We start from the raw sequence: 16,939 nt of genomic DNA, 5'->3' as shown, positions 1-16,939 counted from the left end.
AACACACCCCACTCCTCAAGGAGAAGTCATAATGTGGAATCTTGCCTTCGTCTTTTCTTTATTTATTTCTTTCTTTTTTCATTTTAATTTATTACGTTTTAAAATATCTATTCGTGAATGACCAATAGCTAAAATGATTTTTTTTTTTCTAAAAAATAATGGAAAATGAGAAACAAAAAAAAATGTTGGAGCTAAATGCAATCTCATGTGTAAATATATTAGGATAAATACAAATTGAGAAAAATATCAAAAAGATACGTCATCGTGACCCGTTGGTGGCTGGCCAAGGGTTCGAAAATGAAACATTTTCTAAAATAATGCAAATGAGGAACAAAAAATAAAAGTTAAAACAAATACAAAGTTGTATATATAATAGCTTTTATAGCATAAATGGACAATGACTTAAAATAATAATATATTTTTGATCTGTACACATTTGATTACATATTTTTTTTCGTTCACATTTGTTCCTTCAACTTGTTTAACTGTACACATTCAGTAAAAAATATATATAAAAAAGATGTTCATACATACATTTATAAATAACACATATATATAAAGATCATAAGTAAAAGATATTACTTTTTAATGAGGGTAATCTAAATGAAAGTTGTAGTAAACTCAAATGGATATAATGATTGTTAAAATCTAAGATCGTATAAAACAGTTATGACGTTCGGAACACAAGACCTAAGCAACCAAGCAGCCAAGGACGTTGTGACTATAATCATCAATAGTCCTGAACACATCATTAATCATAAGTGTTAAATGTGTACAAAACAACAATGACTTATTTTGCAACAAAAAAATATTAAGAACTAAATGTGTAAAAATATATTAAGGACCAAATGTGTATAAAGTGAGAAATATATTACCTTCTTAAATCATTTTTTCTGACTTATCTGGAGTAGCCGGTCATAAAGACCAAATGTGTATATATAATAAGTTGAATGAGACAAATATGGACAAAAAGAAAAAAAAAACTCAGTAACCAAATATATAAAAATTAAAAATATATTATCCTACTAAGAGTAAAGTACATGTATGGTCCCTATGGTTTAGGGTAATTTGGACGTTTGGTCCCTAACTTATTTTTTTAACATGAAAGGTCCTACTGTTTGTTTTTGTTGAGCGTTTGGTCCCTCTCTTACTTAAAAAACTATTTTTCCCTTGATTTTTTAATTTATTGTCCCTACTGTTTGTTTTTGTTACACGTTTGGTCATTGTCTTACTTAAAAAACTATTTTTCCCTTGATTTTTTAATTTATTTAAATAAACACACCCCCAACCTCACATCCTCGCCTTACCTTATCTACACCACCACTTTTCCTTATCTAAATAATAGTTTTTTTTAGGTAAGATAAAAGACCAAACGCATAATAAAAATAAAAATTAAGGACCAAACATGTAACAAAAACAACCAATAAAGACTTTTTAACTTAAAAAAATAAATTAGGGACTTAAGATACAAATTACCCCAGCCCATAGTACCACGTATAATTTACTTTTTAAGTAATTATCCGTAACATATTCCCTGAAATCAGCTAGTTTGTTTTCCGGTTTTTGTTTTGCGTTTTAATACTATAGTGTACACAACAAATTTTCTATTATTAAAATTATCGAATTTCTTTTTATAACTTGACCCAATACACTTACAATCTACGGGCCCAAATCGTCCTAATCCAACCCAAGTTTTATTCTTTTTCGTTTAAATAACACAAAACCCTAAATCCACCCTAGCTGCCATCGGACATAACTTTTGCGATACAGGGAGAGAGAGAGGAGGAAGAAGGAAAACGCAGCCATGGTAATGAATCTCTATTTCGCAATTGATCTGTGAGTCTTTGGAGCTACTTGTTAAAACGTCGTGGATTGTATTTGATTGAAGCTTGTAAACATAACGTAATGATTCGAGTAGATTGGAATTGTTAAAATTAGCGACATTTTATTTCAGTCCTATGGATCTGTGATCTTTAGGAAAGTTTTCCTTTTGTGAATTATAGATGATTTCATGTCGACATGAAGTGAAATATAGTAGCTATATGTGATTTTAGGCACATATTCGTTAGATTATATCGTAAAAATGTTTTGGTCTCGACATACATTACATACGTGAGGCAGCTAATTGGTTGAATATAGATATTTTGTGTATCTAGCATATCTTTGCATCATCTTCTAAATTTACTTCATGTCATTGCATTTATAAGAACACAAACAGGTGGTCAGTCTATGGGTTGGGGTAAATTGGTCTCTGTTTGATTTTGATTGAAAAGGAATTATTGGTTATTAATTAATATTTGATTGTGGTGTTTTGTTTGATTTTGATAGTCTAAAAGAAAGGTTCGGGAACCAAAGGAAGAAAATGTCACTCTTGGACCTGCTACTCGTGAAGGAGAGCTTGTATTTGGTGTGGCACACATCTTTGCATCCTTCAATGACACCTTCATTGTAATAATAAGCAATCAAGCAGCTCAAAATTTGGTTTATATGATTTCTTTGTTTTCAAGATTAGATTTATAATGTATATATTCTTTGTGTGTGTTTTGCAGCATGTGACTGATATCTCTGGAAGGGAAACCATGGTCCGGATTACAGGTATCATCATCATCAATTTCTAGCTGCAAATAATCTTTTTTTTTTTTATTTTATTTTATTTTGTATATGTATACCAGGTGGGATGAAGGTGAAGGCTGACAGGGATGAGTCGTCACCCTATGCAGCTATGCTTGCAGCACAGGATGTCTCTCAAAGATGCAAGGTTTTTTTTTTTATTTTTCAGTTTTTTAAATCAAGAATTGCAAAATATTTAAAAAGGTTTTTTTGCTTGATTTATGATTTATAGGAACTTGGCATAAATGCTCTTCACATAAAGTTGAGGGCAACTGGAGGTAACAAGACAAAGACACCTGGCCCAGGTGCCCAATCTGCCCTCAGAGCTCTTGCTCGTTCTGGCATGAAGATTGGTCGCATAGGTAAATAAATATATTCCAAATTAAATTATGTTTTGGCGGATGGAATGGAATCTGAGATTACATTCCATGATTCTAATTCAACTTATAATGTGATTGCAGAGGACGTGACTCCAATTCCAACTGACAGTACACGTAGAAAGGGTGGAAGGAGAGGAAGGAGGTTGTGATTGGGATCTTTTACCAAACAAATGGATAAAAGTTTCATGTTTGAACTAGTTTTTTTGTTTACATTTCAAGACATGTTTTGTTATTAATTGTTAGATTGATATTATGACAAGGCTGAGTTTACTATTCCCTATTAATTACCTAAATTTTGTGGAAATGATGGTTATAATTTAAGTTTCATGCTTGAACTACCAAAGCATGGATCAGATTTTATAAAACAAAAAATTAGTTACTTTTAAACTGATATTTAAAGCTTTATAGATGGGTTTGGGTTTATCATCTAAGGTTTACTTTTGATGCTTTAAAGAGATGACTATCTGTTTTGGCCTGACAATTTTGCCCTTCGGTTTTTACTTCTTTTGTATTTTTTTTAACATATTTTGCTGTTCTAAAAAAAGTAGTTTGCTTTAGGTACAGCATTGACTTCTCGAGTGTCAAGATACATTTTGTAATTCATTGATTTGAGCCGCAATCATTCAATCGCATTTTTATAATTATGCAATTAAGCCCTTGAATGTACCAAAGTGCTGTGATTTTAGCCCCTATCATTCAATCATAGTCATATTTCTATAAATAGGTTTTTTATTTTTTACTTTCCAGTTCATTTTAAGTTCAAATGGATATGAAAATCTACAAAGACTAACTTGGCTATATTCACAGATGAAACAAGTAAAAGATATTTATTCATAAGATAGTCGCCTCTAGTATTCTTGGATTATTTCTGAAATGATGGCAGGTACATCTGCCTATTCATCTAATCTTGTGGCATGTGTTTAGGACCTATCATATGGTTAATTTACATTTAAGTCGTCAAATACAAATAATAATAATTGTTTCTTTTTTTTTCTTCAAAAAATATAGAACACTCATATTCCAAAAATATGGAAATGTTCTTTAAGTCAAGAAATGATGAAAGTATTCTATTATTGATGATTGTTGTACACCGATTACATGAACATATAAATAGGACTTTGACTAAGACTATTTCTACACACGTGTGTGTGTATACTTAAGGTTACTGATATCACCCTTACAAGCTTAAAGTCGGGTCGAATTTGAAGATTGTGTCCGAGAGTCATTAATCGATCTTTATGTAGAGGTTTGGTGAATTTGTCAGCAAACTGGTCAATGGAAGAAACATAGTTGGTTGTGAGTTCCTTGGTTTCAACTTGCTCTCTAACAAAGTGAAAATCCAGGGCAATATGTTTGGAGCGTGTGCATATCACTGGATTTTTAGTCATAAATATTGCACCAATATTATCACACAACAGTAACTGATAACGCAGGAGATGTACATGTAATTCAAACAATAGTCGCTTAATCCAAATTATGTAAGCAACATTGCAGGATAAGGATCAGTATTCTGCTTCAGTGCTAGAGCGAACAATGACTCGTTGTTTGCATGATGCCCATCTGATGAAATTGGAGCCATGGAAGTTTGCGAAACCATACGATGATCGACTATCATCTTTAACGGAAATCCATCCAACGTCTGAGTATGCGAGAAGAGATGAAGTGTGAGTGGGCTTAAATTGCAAGCATTCGTTGACAGTTCCTTTGAGATACCTGAGAATTCTTTTGACAGCCTGCCAATGTGCAATGGCATGAGATTGTATATATCGACACACTTGATTTATAGCGTATGCAATGTCGTGTCGGGTGATAGTGGCGTATTGTAAGGATCCAACAATTTGCCTATATAGTGTCGGATCAAAGATGGGAGTTACATTAGGCATATGGCTATGATGTAGAATGTCAGTGATGTACCCTGTTTGACTCATAGTGAGATCATTGGTGTTGCGTGTAATTTGAATCCAAAGAAAGAAATGCATGTTACCCAAATCTTTAAGAGCGAACACATTGTTGAGTTGCGTAATGAACATTTGAATAATTGTTGCATTTGTACCTGTGAACAGTGACGTAGCCAGAATTTTGTTTTAGAATATGTCAAATAATATACAAAATATGAACAAGTGACAAAATTCTTCAAACGATAATGAAATGTAACTATATATGCATTCTCAACTAAATTGTTTATTTTAAGTTGCACACGATGTTGTCTTATATCATTAAAATAATCTAAAGTGGAGTCTAATCGACATAGACAACAATGTATTATCTTATACTAATTTCAAGTTTTGAATGGAATAGGCTATATCACAACTCTAATTCCTTTTATTTAACATATATATATATATATATATATATATATATATATAAGCTTAATTTTGTATGGGTGAGCCAAGGCCCACACTTGCCCTATATTGGCTATGCACCTGCCTATGAATAAACCAATACATAGATGGTTAAGGAAGATGAGTGATGAACAAACATGGATGTATCGGATTGACAAGCACATAAGCCTTAAGTGATGAAATAGGTATTTAGTTTAGTGAACCAAGCTCGTGGAGCTTGTTTAAGGCCATAGATTGCTTTATGAAGACGACACATGTGATTGGGTTTGGTGGGATCTTCAAAACCATGTGGTTTCTTCATGTAGACAACGTCTTGCAAATCACCATTAAGGAAGGCATTGTTGATGTCAAGTTTTCGTACACACCACTCGTCAGAAACTGCTAATGATAGCACCAAGCGGATTGTGGTTGGTTTGGTAACTGAACTGAAATTTTCAAAGTAGTCAATGCCCTCCTCTTGACTATATCCCTGAGAAACGATACGTGCATTGTATCTTTCAGTTGTACCATTGGAGTTCTGTTTGATCCTATAAATCCATTTGTACCCTACAAGATTGATATTAGTGGGACAAGATACAAGAGTACATGTGTTATTTTGCATAAGGGCATCATACTCAGTTTGCATAGCAAATTGCCAACATTTGGATATAATTGCTTGTTTATGAGAGCATCATACTCAGTTTGCATAACATCTTGCCAACATGTGTTATTCCGCATAAGGGCGTCATACTTATTTTGCATAGCATAAGGGCATCATACTTTGATACCAACTTGTAACGTCCCAAAATTATGAGGTAAACATTTCATTGTTAATTCAACCAAAACATTAATTATCTTTAAGTCAACATTCAGTATCATTTTTCCAAATATTCAGAAATACTTTATAAGAAAACAGTTATCAGGGTACAATCCCGAAATCATCATAATACGGAAATATGGGTGGATGCGCTGCGATCAAGTCGGACCCTTCCCCTTCGAACCGGAAATACCTGAAACCATAACCATAAAAATCGTAAGCACAAAGCTTAGCGAGTTCCCCAAAATACCACATACCATACATAATAAACACATACTGGCCCCTCGCCCTACATCGGGCCTCACACGACATCAGATCCCGTCCGACATTGAGCCCCGCTCGATATACAGATCTGTCAGTCATTAGGCCCCGCCCGACATCGAGCCCCGCTCAGTATACAGATTTGTCAGTCATCAGCTGCAAACCACGACATGGTCAAGAGGCCACTAAGACGTGGCGATGAAGACAATCGCGATCCATGTAGATACCATGACGTGGTGGAAAACTAGTCACGTTGAGGAAAAGAGGCAAAACGACTAAAATCGTTGTTTTAAAGCATAAACAGATTCAATATTAATCAAGGAAAATTTCTAGACTTTTAGAACAATTTAAAACAAAAAACCCTACACATACAAACCCTATCAAACTCAACGGACAAAGTCTAAGTGCAATAGACTTGAGTTAGCCATGCTCTGATACTAATGACGATAGCATAAAACAGAATTAAACAAATCTTTTCTAAACTCAAAATAATGGATCTAAACTCAACTAATATGTGAAACTTATAGAACTCAGTGGATAAAAAACATACCTTTGATTTCTTAGATAGTTTTTTCTTATACCGAGACAGCAGATTGGACTAGAGAACCTAAAGGATAGTTCATCTTCTAAAATTGCACCCAATAAACAAACAAGAAACATATCCAAGCAACCATCGAAAAATGAGCTTCAAACATAATCGAAATCTCAATTATATTCTTCAATCACGATGTGGAGATCATGTCACACCCCCGACCGAGGTGGCGAAACATGTCGGGCTGTGCGATTTAATTAATGTATTACATGTAAATTGAATATATAGCACAAGTACAACAATAAACAAAACAATATTTGTATTCCATCTTGATGTTTGAATACATGGTTCTTATAGATAATAATATAGTACATGAATTGTTTTAAACATGTAGGCAGACATAACAAAAACTAGTAAACTAGATTACATGAAATCCATGACTATCCGTAATCTGACATGCTTAATTATTGATTCCCTAAGAATACATGTAGTTTTGAGGGTCTACACAAGGTTAGTGAGAGTTACAAGTTTTCTGCTAACAACAATAATACTTTTAAAAATTCTAAAAAGTATTTTTCTTTGTAAGTAAAACCATACTTGAAACTGTGTTTGTAAAGAGACCTTGAGTAAACTTTGAAAAGCAAAATGTACATTTATATAAGTAAATTCATACTTAAAATAGTTTTGAAAGAAACCAAGCCCATAGTTTCTAGTTAATGTTTATAGTGAGTCCTATAACCAAGTTATGTGAATGAATGTATCCCCCTACAACGCTTTATTGTACGTTTTCGTAACGAGCTTATCACCTGCTTTGATTGATCAGTCGAGGTTGTAGCTAGCAACCGCAGGTGGGGATGTCAACCCCGTATAGATCTATACATCCGTATCTCGCTCCGAGGATTAACAGTTACAGTAGCGTGGGTATGCTAAGTGTTTAGACTTAGATAATGAATAATGTCTCACTATAAAGACCTTAACTGAGGTATGTGAATAAATCTCATACCTAACTTATCGGTGGATAAGTTACTAGGCATAATGAATTGTATAGAGTTTATAAAAGCCGAGTATATCTGGTATGTATGTATAGTGTAAGGTACTCGCTTTTATAAAGAGGTACGTCTCAAAGTAATGATCACAAGTACATGTATAAACTTTATGTATTTAAACATATAAATATACTTGCATGGTTATAGTTTGAATTCTTGAAATACTCTAAAGTTTTATGACATGGATTGTCACATAATTTATAGGGTTTTGTAGTAAAATGACATATGTTATTTATATTAATTGTTTCATTTTTAAAACAAAATAACATAAGTGTATCAAATGTATGGCTAGTTTATGTGTACATAATATGTATTTGTCAAAATAATATTTCATCAGTTAAGGTTTTTAAATATTTTCACATAAAATAATAACATTTTATGTACGTTTTTCAAGAAAATTGACGTGAGAAACCGCAACTAGATGCTTTTAACACGAACCACCCGGACTATTTTTGTTACCTATTTAACCAAAGGGTAAGTTTTGATATTATTTAATAAGTGTGAGGCTGTTTTGTATCCTAATTAAATCATAGGGTTGATTTGTTAAACTAATTGAATGGGCCTAATTTGTTTAAAATAAACCAAAGGAGGGGCTAGAATGGTTTAAAAGAATCAATGTTTGAGATTGAGACTTATTTTGTCAACAATTTACTAGGTGGGGACCTTTTTAATTAAATGGAAATGGAGTTTGAGGAGGTACTTCCCCTTCTGTTTACATATGCGTGAACGCGACAACCCAAAAAAATGGGTCTCTCATCCCTTGAATTTCGACTAAGTACAAATAGAAAAGAAGAAAAAAAAATGGTGGTGACTTACGATGGCAACAAAACGGTGGCAGGGGGTGATGGCTGAACAACAACACCCAGCGGCAGTGGGGTGGCGAGGGGCTCCGACAGCCTCTTGTTGCCTCCTTTTTCATTTTCTGCCAGCAAAAAAAAAGGAGAGAGGGGAGGAGAGGCAGTCGGTTGAAGGGAGTGTTTGGGGTGGGGCTTGATCGACCAAAGCAGTGGAGGATTGAAGATGGGTGGCTGGTGGCGATTTTATGGTGGTGTTGTGGTGACTATTGGTGGTGTTTTCTAAACCAAGAAAGAGAAGTGTAGAGGGTAGATAGAGTTGGTGAATTTATGATGATTAAAGGAAGCCTTAAGCTTCTATTTATAGTGTTGAAGGCCATCTCACAAGCCATGCACCACCATGCTCTTTCATTTAGTAATACACTCAAGGTGAAGCCATGCCTTGTACAATTGGAGAAGGAGTGTAAGCAAGAAGGAGGAGGTCACGTGGTCAAGGGGAAAGAAGATCCAAAATCTGATTTTTTTTTTTTTTTATCTCTTGCACACATATATAGGCCCAAGCTCATGTCATGTTTAGCACACAGTCCCAAAAACAACATTAGTTTTGTGTATCGAGATCCCGACAATGAATATTACTTTTGAAAGTGGCGATAGAGTCAAGTTTAAGGATTCCAAAAACTTGAACGGGTTAATTTTTCGAGTTATAGAACTCTGGGAAATCACGTTTAAAGTTTCGCGTGACCCGAAACGCTTAATTTTTTGACTTTTGCAAATACATTCGCTAAAAATATTTCAAATATGAAATTAAATATTAGACCATAGTTTGAGTCCAAAAACACTTTCGGGATTTCCATATGAGGTGTGCGAGTGCCTCAACAGATCGATTCAGTTTTAGTAGTTTAAAAAAAATCAGTGTTTTACTGGTTTGTTTTCTTATAACTGTCGTATTTTTTGCATACGAACTCCGTTTTGGACGTTCTTTATATTTTTGGAAACAGGAGAACATGTAATATTAAATTAGAATATTTTCTTCGCTCACAACTGCTTAATACGAATTTTCATTTTTCAGACGTATTAACTAGGGTTGTAGTTTACGATGTTTAATTTGTTTGAGATTTTCCAAAAATGGAAGTAAGATACCATTCATTATCTCATAACAGTTTTAACGACATTATTTATTTTTAAAAAGATGAACTAAAACTCAATAAGTTAAATTACAAAGAGGTTCGCTGTAAATTGACTGTTTACCCTTTTAAACTTAAATTCTGGGATGTCACAGATTAATAGGCTACGACGTGGGATCGATAATTCGGGATTCTTTAGGGTTTTGAGGAATTTGAACTTTTGATAACTAAGATGTGTTTTCACAAGTTCCAAAACCGGATTTAGAGCCCTTTATTTATAGGGAGGTGATTTGAAATCCTAGAGATAATTACCAAATATAATAGTAATTATCTATGGTATTTAGATCATTGTGAAATATTTCATATTCCATTTATTTACTATTAATTAGGTAACAAAACAAGTCCCTCAAATAAATATCTTTTCAGATCTGCTTTATTTTGTTCTTGTGTGTAACCCAAAAGGACAAACTTGGTCAAAACTCTGGTCAAAGGTCAAGGTCAACGAGTTAACTCGGTCAACTCAACTAAGTATATGGGGCGTACTCAGCTCCTATGTTGGGCGTACACGAGCCTTGATCGATATCACGAGGTTGGCTTCATACGTGCGACGTACGCACCGAAACCCCTTTTTCCTTAATAAGAGCTTAATGCGTTAAGCTCTTACGTTCCAATTGTAGATCCAAGGCCAAAATACCACTGAGAGTCATAAATTTTCCAACTTTATGGCTTTTCATGTCCCTTAAGTGCTTAATATCAACAAACTTAACTTCTTAACACCTAAAGACCTTCTAGAGCATACATGGGGAAGAAATAAGCATCAAAATCTCATTTTTATGACTTAAGACCCCTCATTGGGTCTGAAAGGACAACTTAGTTGGTTAAGAGCATGCTATGCTCAAGAATCACAAGGGTTGGGGACTAAAAATGCCCTAAATGAAGAAATAACTAGATCCATAAGAAAGGGTGATCAAGCTAGGAGCTTTTTACTTCTTGGTGGTTGCTAGCAAGTAGAGAATCCTAAATCAAAGCTTATTCCAAGCTCCAATGTCCTTTTACCATCTTCTCTTTCTTAAAGAACACCACCAAATCACACAAATGAGCTCAAAGTTCACTCTTCTCACTTAGGGTTAGCTAGAGGGACGATTTTTAGGTGGAGGCTGATAAGGGTGAAGGTATTGGGGCCATACAGAGGATTATATAGGGTGCAAACCCTTAAAACTAGGATTTTGGTCTTAACAGCGTACGCATTGCGTACCTGATGAGTATGTCGGGCGTACGCGTGCGAGATCTAATTCCTTCATACATGAGTACGCCATGTATACACCCCGAGTACGCACGAATTACGGACCAGAATGTCAATATTTTAAAATTTAGGGTTAAATATGTACCTTCTCGGAACGAGTGTTACATTCTCAGTTTGCATTTAGCCCCAACATTTACGTATGAGTTTGCATTTAGCCAAAATATTTTTTTTGTTCCCCATTTGCCATTATTTTTTTTGAAAAAAAATCTCATTTTAGTCATTGGCCAGTTATGAATAGGTATTTTAAAACGTAATAACTTAAAATGAAAAAGGAAAAAACAAAGGCAAGAGTCGAAACTATGAATTCTTCTTGAGGGCGGGGCGTGTTAGCCAGTAAGCCACTGACTCTCTTTTCGTCTTATCGGTGTTTGTTGTATTTAATATACACATGTATTTTAAAATGAATAAACAATATGACATGTTAATCTTTGAACCAATATAATTTGTCATTTCTTTGGTTTCTCAATAAATGTCATTAGAAATACTGGTTTCTCAAAAAATATGTCATTAGAAATAACCAATTGTTTCTTAGATGAGTTGCAAATGAATTAACAATTTTGATTTGCTTAAAGATTAACATGTCATATTATTTATTAGATATCACATACTTAAGACTTACAATAGGTCTTTTTCCTTCATTTTAAAATACATGTGTACATTAAATACAACAAACACTGATAATACAAAAAATGTGTCATTAACTTATTAGATAACAAAGCCTCACCCCTCAAGGAGAAGTCACAGTTTCGTGTATTTATAAATATTTGGTTTCTCAACAAATATGTCATTAGAAATAACCAATTGTTTTTTAGATGAGTTACAAATGAGTTAACAATTTTGATTGTCTCAAAGATTAACATGTCATATTGTTTATTAGATGTCACATACTCAAGTCATACACTAGGTTTTTTTCATCTATTTTAAAATACACAACAAACACTGATAATACAAAAAAGAACCATTGACTTATTAGTTAATACGCCCTTCCCTTCAAAGAGAAGTCACACTTTCAACTCTTTAGAAATATTTAGTTTCTCAACAAATATGTCATTAGAAATAGCTAATTGTTTCATAGATGAGTTATGAATGAATTATAATTTTGATTGCTCAAAGATTAGCATTTGATATTGTTTATTAGATGTTACAGACTCAAGACTTACACTAGGTCTTTCTCCTCCATTTTAAAATACATATGTATATTAAATACAACAAATACTAATAATAATAAAAAAGAGTGTCATTGACTTAGTAGCTAACACGCCCCACCCCTCAAGGAGAAGTCATAATGTCGACTCTTGCGCTCGTCTTTTCTTTATTTCTTTATTTCTTTTTTCATTTTAATTTATTACGTTTTAAAATATCTATCCGTGAATGGCCAATAGCTAAAATGACTTTTTTTCCTAAAAAATAATGGTAAATGAGAAACAAAAAAAAAATGTTGGAGCTAAATGCAAACTCATGCGTAAATATTATGATAAATACAAACTAAGAAAAATGTCAAACCGACACGTCATCATGACCCGTTGGTGATTGGCCAAGGGTCCGAAAATGAAACATTTTCTAAAATATAAAACAAATGAGGAACAAAAATTAAAATTGAAGTAAAAAATAAACAAACTTGTATATATATAATAGCTTTTATAGCATAAATAGACAATGACTTAAAAGGGTAATATATTTTTGATTTGTACACATTTGCTTACATATTTTTTTCGTTCACATTTGTCCATTCAACTTGTTTAAATGTACACATTCAGTCCTTATGACCTGCTTACTCTATGTAAGCCATAAAAAATGACTTAATAAATTCAACTTGTTTAAATGTACACATTTAGTCCTTTAGCCCTTAATAATTTTTTTGTTGAAAACAAGTTGTTGTTGTTGTTGTACACATTCAATTATGACCGGTTTCTTTAAGTTTTTTTTTTTTTTTTTTTGCGATATCCTACGTGAGACAATCATTAATGAGATGTTCAAGGCCGTTAATGTTTATGGCCACCGCGACTTTGGCCGCTTGGTTGCTTAGGTCTTGTGGTTTTGTCTAGGTCTTCTGTTCTAAACGTCGTAAATTTTTCATACGATCTCGGATTTTAACGATCTTTATATCCAAACGTTCGTATTTGAGTCTATTACAATTTTCTCTTAGATTACTCTTGTTAAAAAGTAATATATTTTTACTTACGATTTTATAAAAAAAAATGTTCATACATACATTTATGAATAACACATGTACATAAAGATCATAAGTAAAAATATATTAATTTTTAACGGGGGTAATCTAAACGAAAGTTGTTGGTAACTCAAATACGAACGCGTGGATATAATGACAGTTAAAATCTAAGATCGTATTAAACAGTTATGGTGTTCGGAACACAAGACCTAAGCAACTAAGCAGCCAAGGACGTGGTTGATATAAGCATCAATAGTCCCGAACACATCATTAATGATTGTCCAACGTATGGTACCGGGAGAAAAACTCAAAGAAACCGATCATACGTGTTGAATGTGTACAAAACAACAATGACTTATTTTGCAACAAAAAAATATTCAATGGCTAAATGTGCAAAAAATATATTAATGATAAAATGTGTATAAAATGATAAATATATTACTCTATTAAGTCATTTTTTCTGACTTATCCGGAGTAGCCGATCATAAGGACTGAATGTTTATAGTTAAATAAGTTGAAAGGGACATATGTGAAAAAAAAATACAAAAATTAAAAATATATTATCCTTTTAACTAATTATCCCTAACATATTCCCTCAGATCAAGTAGTTTGTTTTCGGTTTAATATTATATTCTATTGATCTGATCAGTACACAACAAATTTTTTATTATTAAAAATATCGAATTTCTTTTTATAACTTGACCCAATACACTTACAATCTACGGGCCCAAATCGTCCTAATCCAACCCAAGTTTTATTCTTTTTCGTTTAAATAACACAAAACCCTAAATCCACCCTAGCTGCCATCGGACATAACTTTTGCGATACAGGGAGAGAGAGAGGAGGAAGAAGGAAAACGCAGCCATGGTAATGAATCTCTATTTCGCAATTGATCTGTGAGTCTTTGGAGCTACTTGTTAAAACGTCGTGGATTGTATTTGATTGAAGCTTGTAAACATAACGTAATGATTCGAGTAGATTGGAATTGTTAAAATTAGCGACATTTTATTTCAGTCCTATGGATCTGTGATCTTTAGGAAAGTTTTCCTTTTGTGAATTATAGATGATTTCATGTCGACATGAAGTGAAATATAGTAGCTATATGTGATTTTAGGCACATATTCGTTAGATTATATCGTAAAAATGTTTTGGTCTCGACATACATTACATACGTGAGGCAGCTAATTGGTTGAATATAGATATTTTGTGTATCTAGCATATCTTTGCATCATCTTCTAAATTTACTTCATGTCATTGCATTTATAAGAACACAAACAGGTGGTCAGTCTATGGGTTGGGGTAAATTGGTCTCTGTTTGATTTTGATTGAAAAGGAATTATTGGTTATTAATTAATATTTGATTGTGGTGTTTTGTTTGATTTTGATAGTCTAAAAGAAAGGTTCGGGAACCAAAGGAAGAAAATGTCACTCTTGGACCTGCTACTCGTGAAGGAGAGCTTGTATTTGGTGTGGCACACATCTTTGCATCCTTCAATGACACCTTCATTGTAATAATAAGCAATCAAGCAGCTCAAAATTTGGTTTATATGATTTCTTTGTTTTCAAGATTAGATTTATAATGTATATATTCTTTGTGTGTGTTTTGCAGCATGTGACTGATATCTCTGGAAGGGAAACCATGGTCCGGATTACAGGTATCATCATCATCAATTTCTAGCTGCAAATAATCTTTTTTTTTTTTATTTTATTTTATTTTGTATATGTATACCAGGTGGGATGAAGGTGAAGGCTGACAGGGATGAGTCGTCACCCTATGCAGCTATGCTTGCAGCACAGGATGTCTCTCAAAGATGCAAGGTTTTTTTTTTTATTTTTCAGTTTTTTAAATCAAGAATTGCAAAATATTTAAAAAGGTTTTTTTGCTTGATTTATGATTTATAGGAACTTGGCATAAATGCTCTTCACATAAAGTTGAGGGCAACTGGAGGTAACAAGACAAAGACACCTGGCCCAGGTGCCCAATCTGCCCTCAGAGCTCTTGCTCGTTCTGGCATGAAGATTGGTCGCATAGGTAAATAAATATATTCCAAATTAAATTATGTTTTGGCGGATGGAATGGAATCTGAGATTACATTCCATGTTTTTTCTTTTCTGTGATTGCAGAGGATGTGACTCCAATTCCAACTGACAGTACACGTAGAAAGGGTGGAAGAAGGGGAAGGAGGTTGTGATGTGATGTGGGTATATGCAGCAGCTGTGTATTCAAATGGATTTATGTTGGGCCAAGTTTTGTTTTTTGGGTTGACATTTAATGGGCAGATAATTTGTTGAATTTTGGTAGACATGTTTTGTTGTTATACTCTTTCTGTGCTGTATGGAGTTTAAGATGTTTTTATTACTTCAAATATTTTAGTTTCATCCCCTAATTTTCGGCGGCTAAAAACTTTTTAAAACGGTATTATATATATGTTTTGGTAGTTAAGAAAAACTTATTACTGAATCTCACTTTTTGAAATATGTAATTTTAGAGTAAATTATAGAAATGGTTTGTCAAAACTGACATATAACTCATAAAACCATTGATTATATGCTTTTCTCCATAGACATGGCAATGGAGTTGTGTTGTGTCGAAACTTTAAACGGGTTGAAAGTGTTTGACCCTAATCCGACTCGTTTAATTAATCGTGTTAATCTGTTTATTTTCATGTTGAGTTTGTGTTGGGTTTCGTATGAGGAAAAAATTTATAGTTGAAACACTAAACATGTTGAAATAGTCGGAGTTGGGTAGGCGGAAAGAGTAGGAGACGGGGAGGCAGAAGATGAGATTATGAGAATGAGTAGTGGTCAAAGAGATTGTGTAGTTTGGGAGAAAACGAAAAAATTTAAAATGAAGTTTTCATCTAGACAACTAAGTCATTTACACTTATAAAACGACTAAATTCAAAAGTTTTTTTTACTTATTGTTTTGGTTTTGGATCTTTTTATTTTATTTAAAATTTTTAAAAAACTTGCATATAAATAAACGAATCATTTTCAAGTTGAAATTCTCAACTCTAACATTACCAGTTTAGTTTTCGTGTCGTGTTGTGTCAACCCGTTTATTTAAACGGGTTGAAATATCTTACCTAACCCGTTTATTTCGTGTCGTGTGAGCTTTTACCACCTCTATTTCTCCAAACTTCAAAGCTTTTCTCAATTCCATATTCCTTCTTTATGTTTACTTGCCAAAAGGGATTGAGTGATCTTGAACTTTTCAAGCCTTTGAACTTGTGGGTTAGGGAGAATAATTGGAGGAAGAGGAAGTGAAGCATGATCTCTTGTTCCTCGATCGAATCGTGGAATATCATCTTCATGTGGAATGCTTGTTCCACGGGATTTGAGAAGACCATAGTTGTCAAACTTTGACATCTACAAAACGGGAGAAAACAAATTCAAGTTAGTTGATTGATTGAGTCCTTAGTAAATCACCCAAATGAAATACTAAGGCTAGGACCCAACACAATATTCTACAACTCGGGAGAGGGATGTCGTAACCCTACTTGCATAATATTTGAAGGTAAGTGAATGACGATTCACTAATTTCCACCATGAAAAACGAAAAATAAATTTAAGTTTTAAAT

The 16,939-nt window shown here is 33.4% G+C and overlaps 2 protein-coding genes across 2 annotated transcripts; both read left to right on the top strand.

Annotated features, from left to right (window-relative positions):
• Positions 1 to 1,648: 1,648 nt before the first annotated feature.
• On the top strand, positions 1,649 to 3,294 carry LOC111914190 (40S ribosomal protein S14-3). The gene is made up of 6 exons (XM_023909949.3): positions 1,649 to 1,807; positions 2,329 to 2,448; positions 2,550 to 2,595; positions 2,673 to 2,758; positions 2,843 to 2,972; positions 3,072 to 3,294. The coding sequence occupies exons 1-6, from the start codon at positions 1,805 to 1,807 to the stop codon at positions 3,137 to 3,139; spliced, it is 453 nt and encodes a 150-aa protein (XP_023765717.1). The 5' UTR covers positions 1,649 to 1,804; the 3' UTR covers positions 3,140 to 3,294.
• Positions 3,295 to 14,067: 10,773 nt separating this feature from the next.
• Positions 14,068 to 15,745, top strand: LOC111914189 (40S ribosomal protein S14-3). Its single transcript, XM_023909948.2, has 6 exons — positions 14,068 to 14,225; positions 14,747 to 14,866; positions 14,968 to 15,013; positions 15,091 to 15,176; positions 15,261 to 15,390; positions 15,483 to 15,745. Exons 1-6 carry the CDS (start codon positions 14,223 to 14,225, stop codon positions 15,548 to 15,550), a joined length of 453 nt encoding a protein of 150 aa, XP_023765716.1. The 5' UTR covers positions 14,068 to 14,222; the 3' UTR covers positions 15,551 to 15,745.
• Positions 15,746 to 16,939: the final 1,194 nt, after the last annotated feature.

The sequence above is a fragment of the Lactuca sativa genome, chromosome 6 (genome assembly GCF_002870075.4).
Source record: "Lactuca sativa cultivar Salinas chromosome 6, Lsat_Salinas_v11, whole genome shotgun sequence".
Lineage (NCBI taxonomy): Eukaryota > Viridiplantae > Streptophyta > Magnoliopsida > Asterales > Asteraceae > Lactuca > Lactuca sativa.
This window is presented reverse-complemented; position numbering and strand designations above follow the sequence as displayed.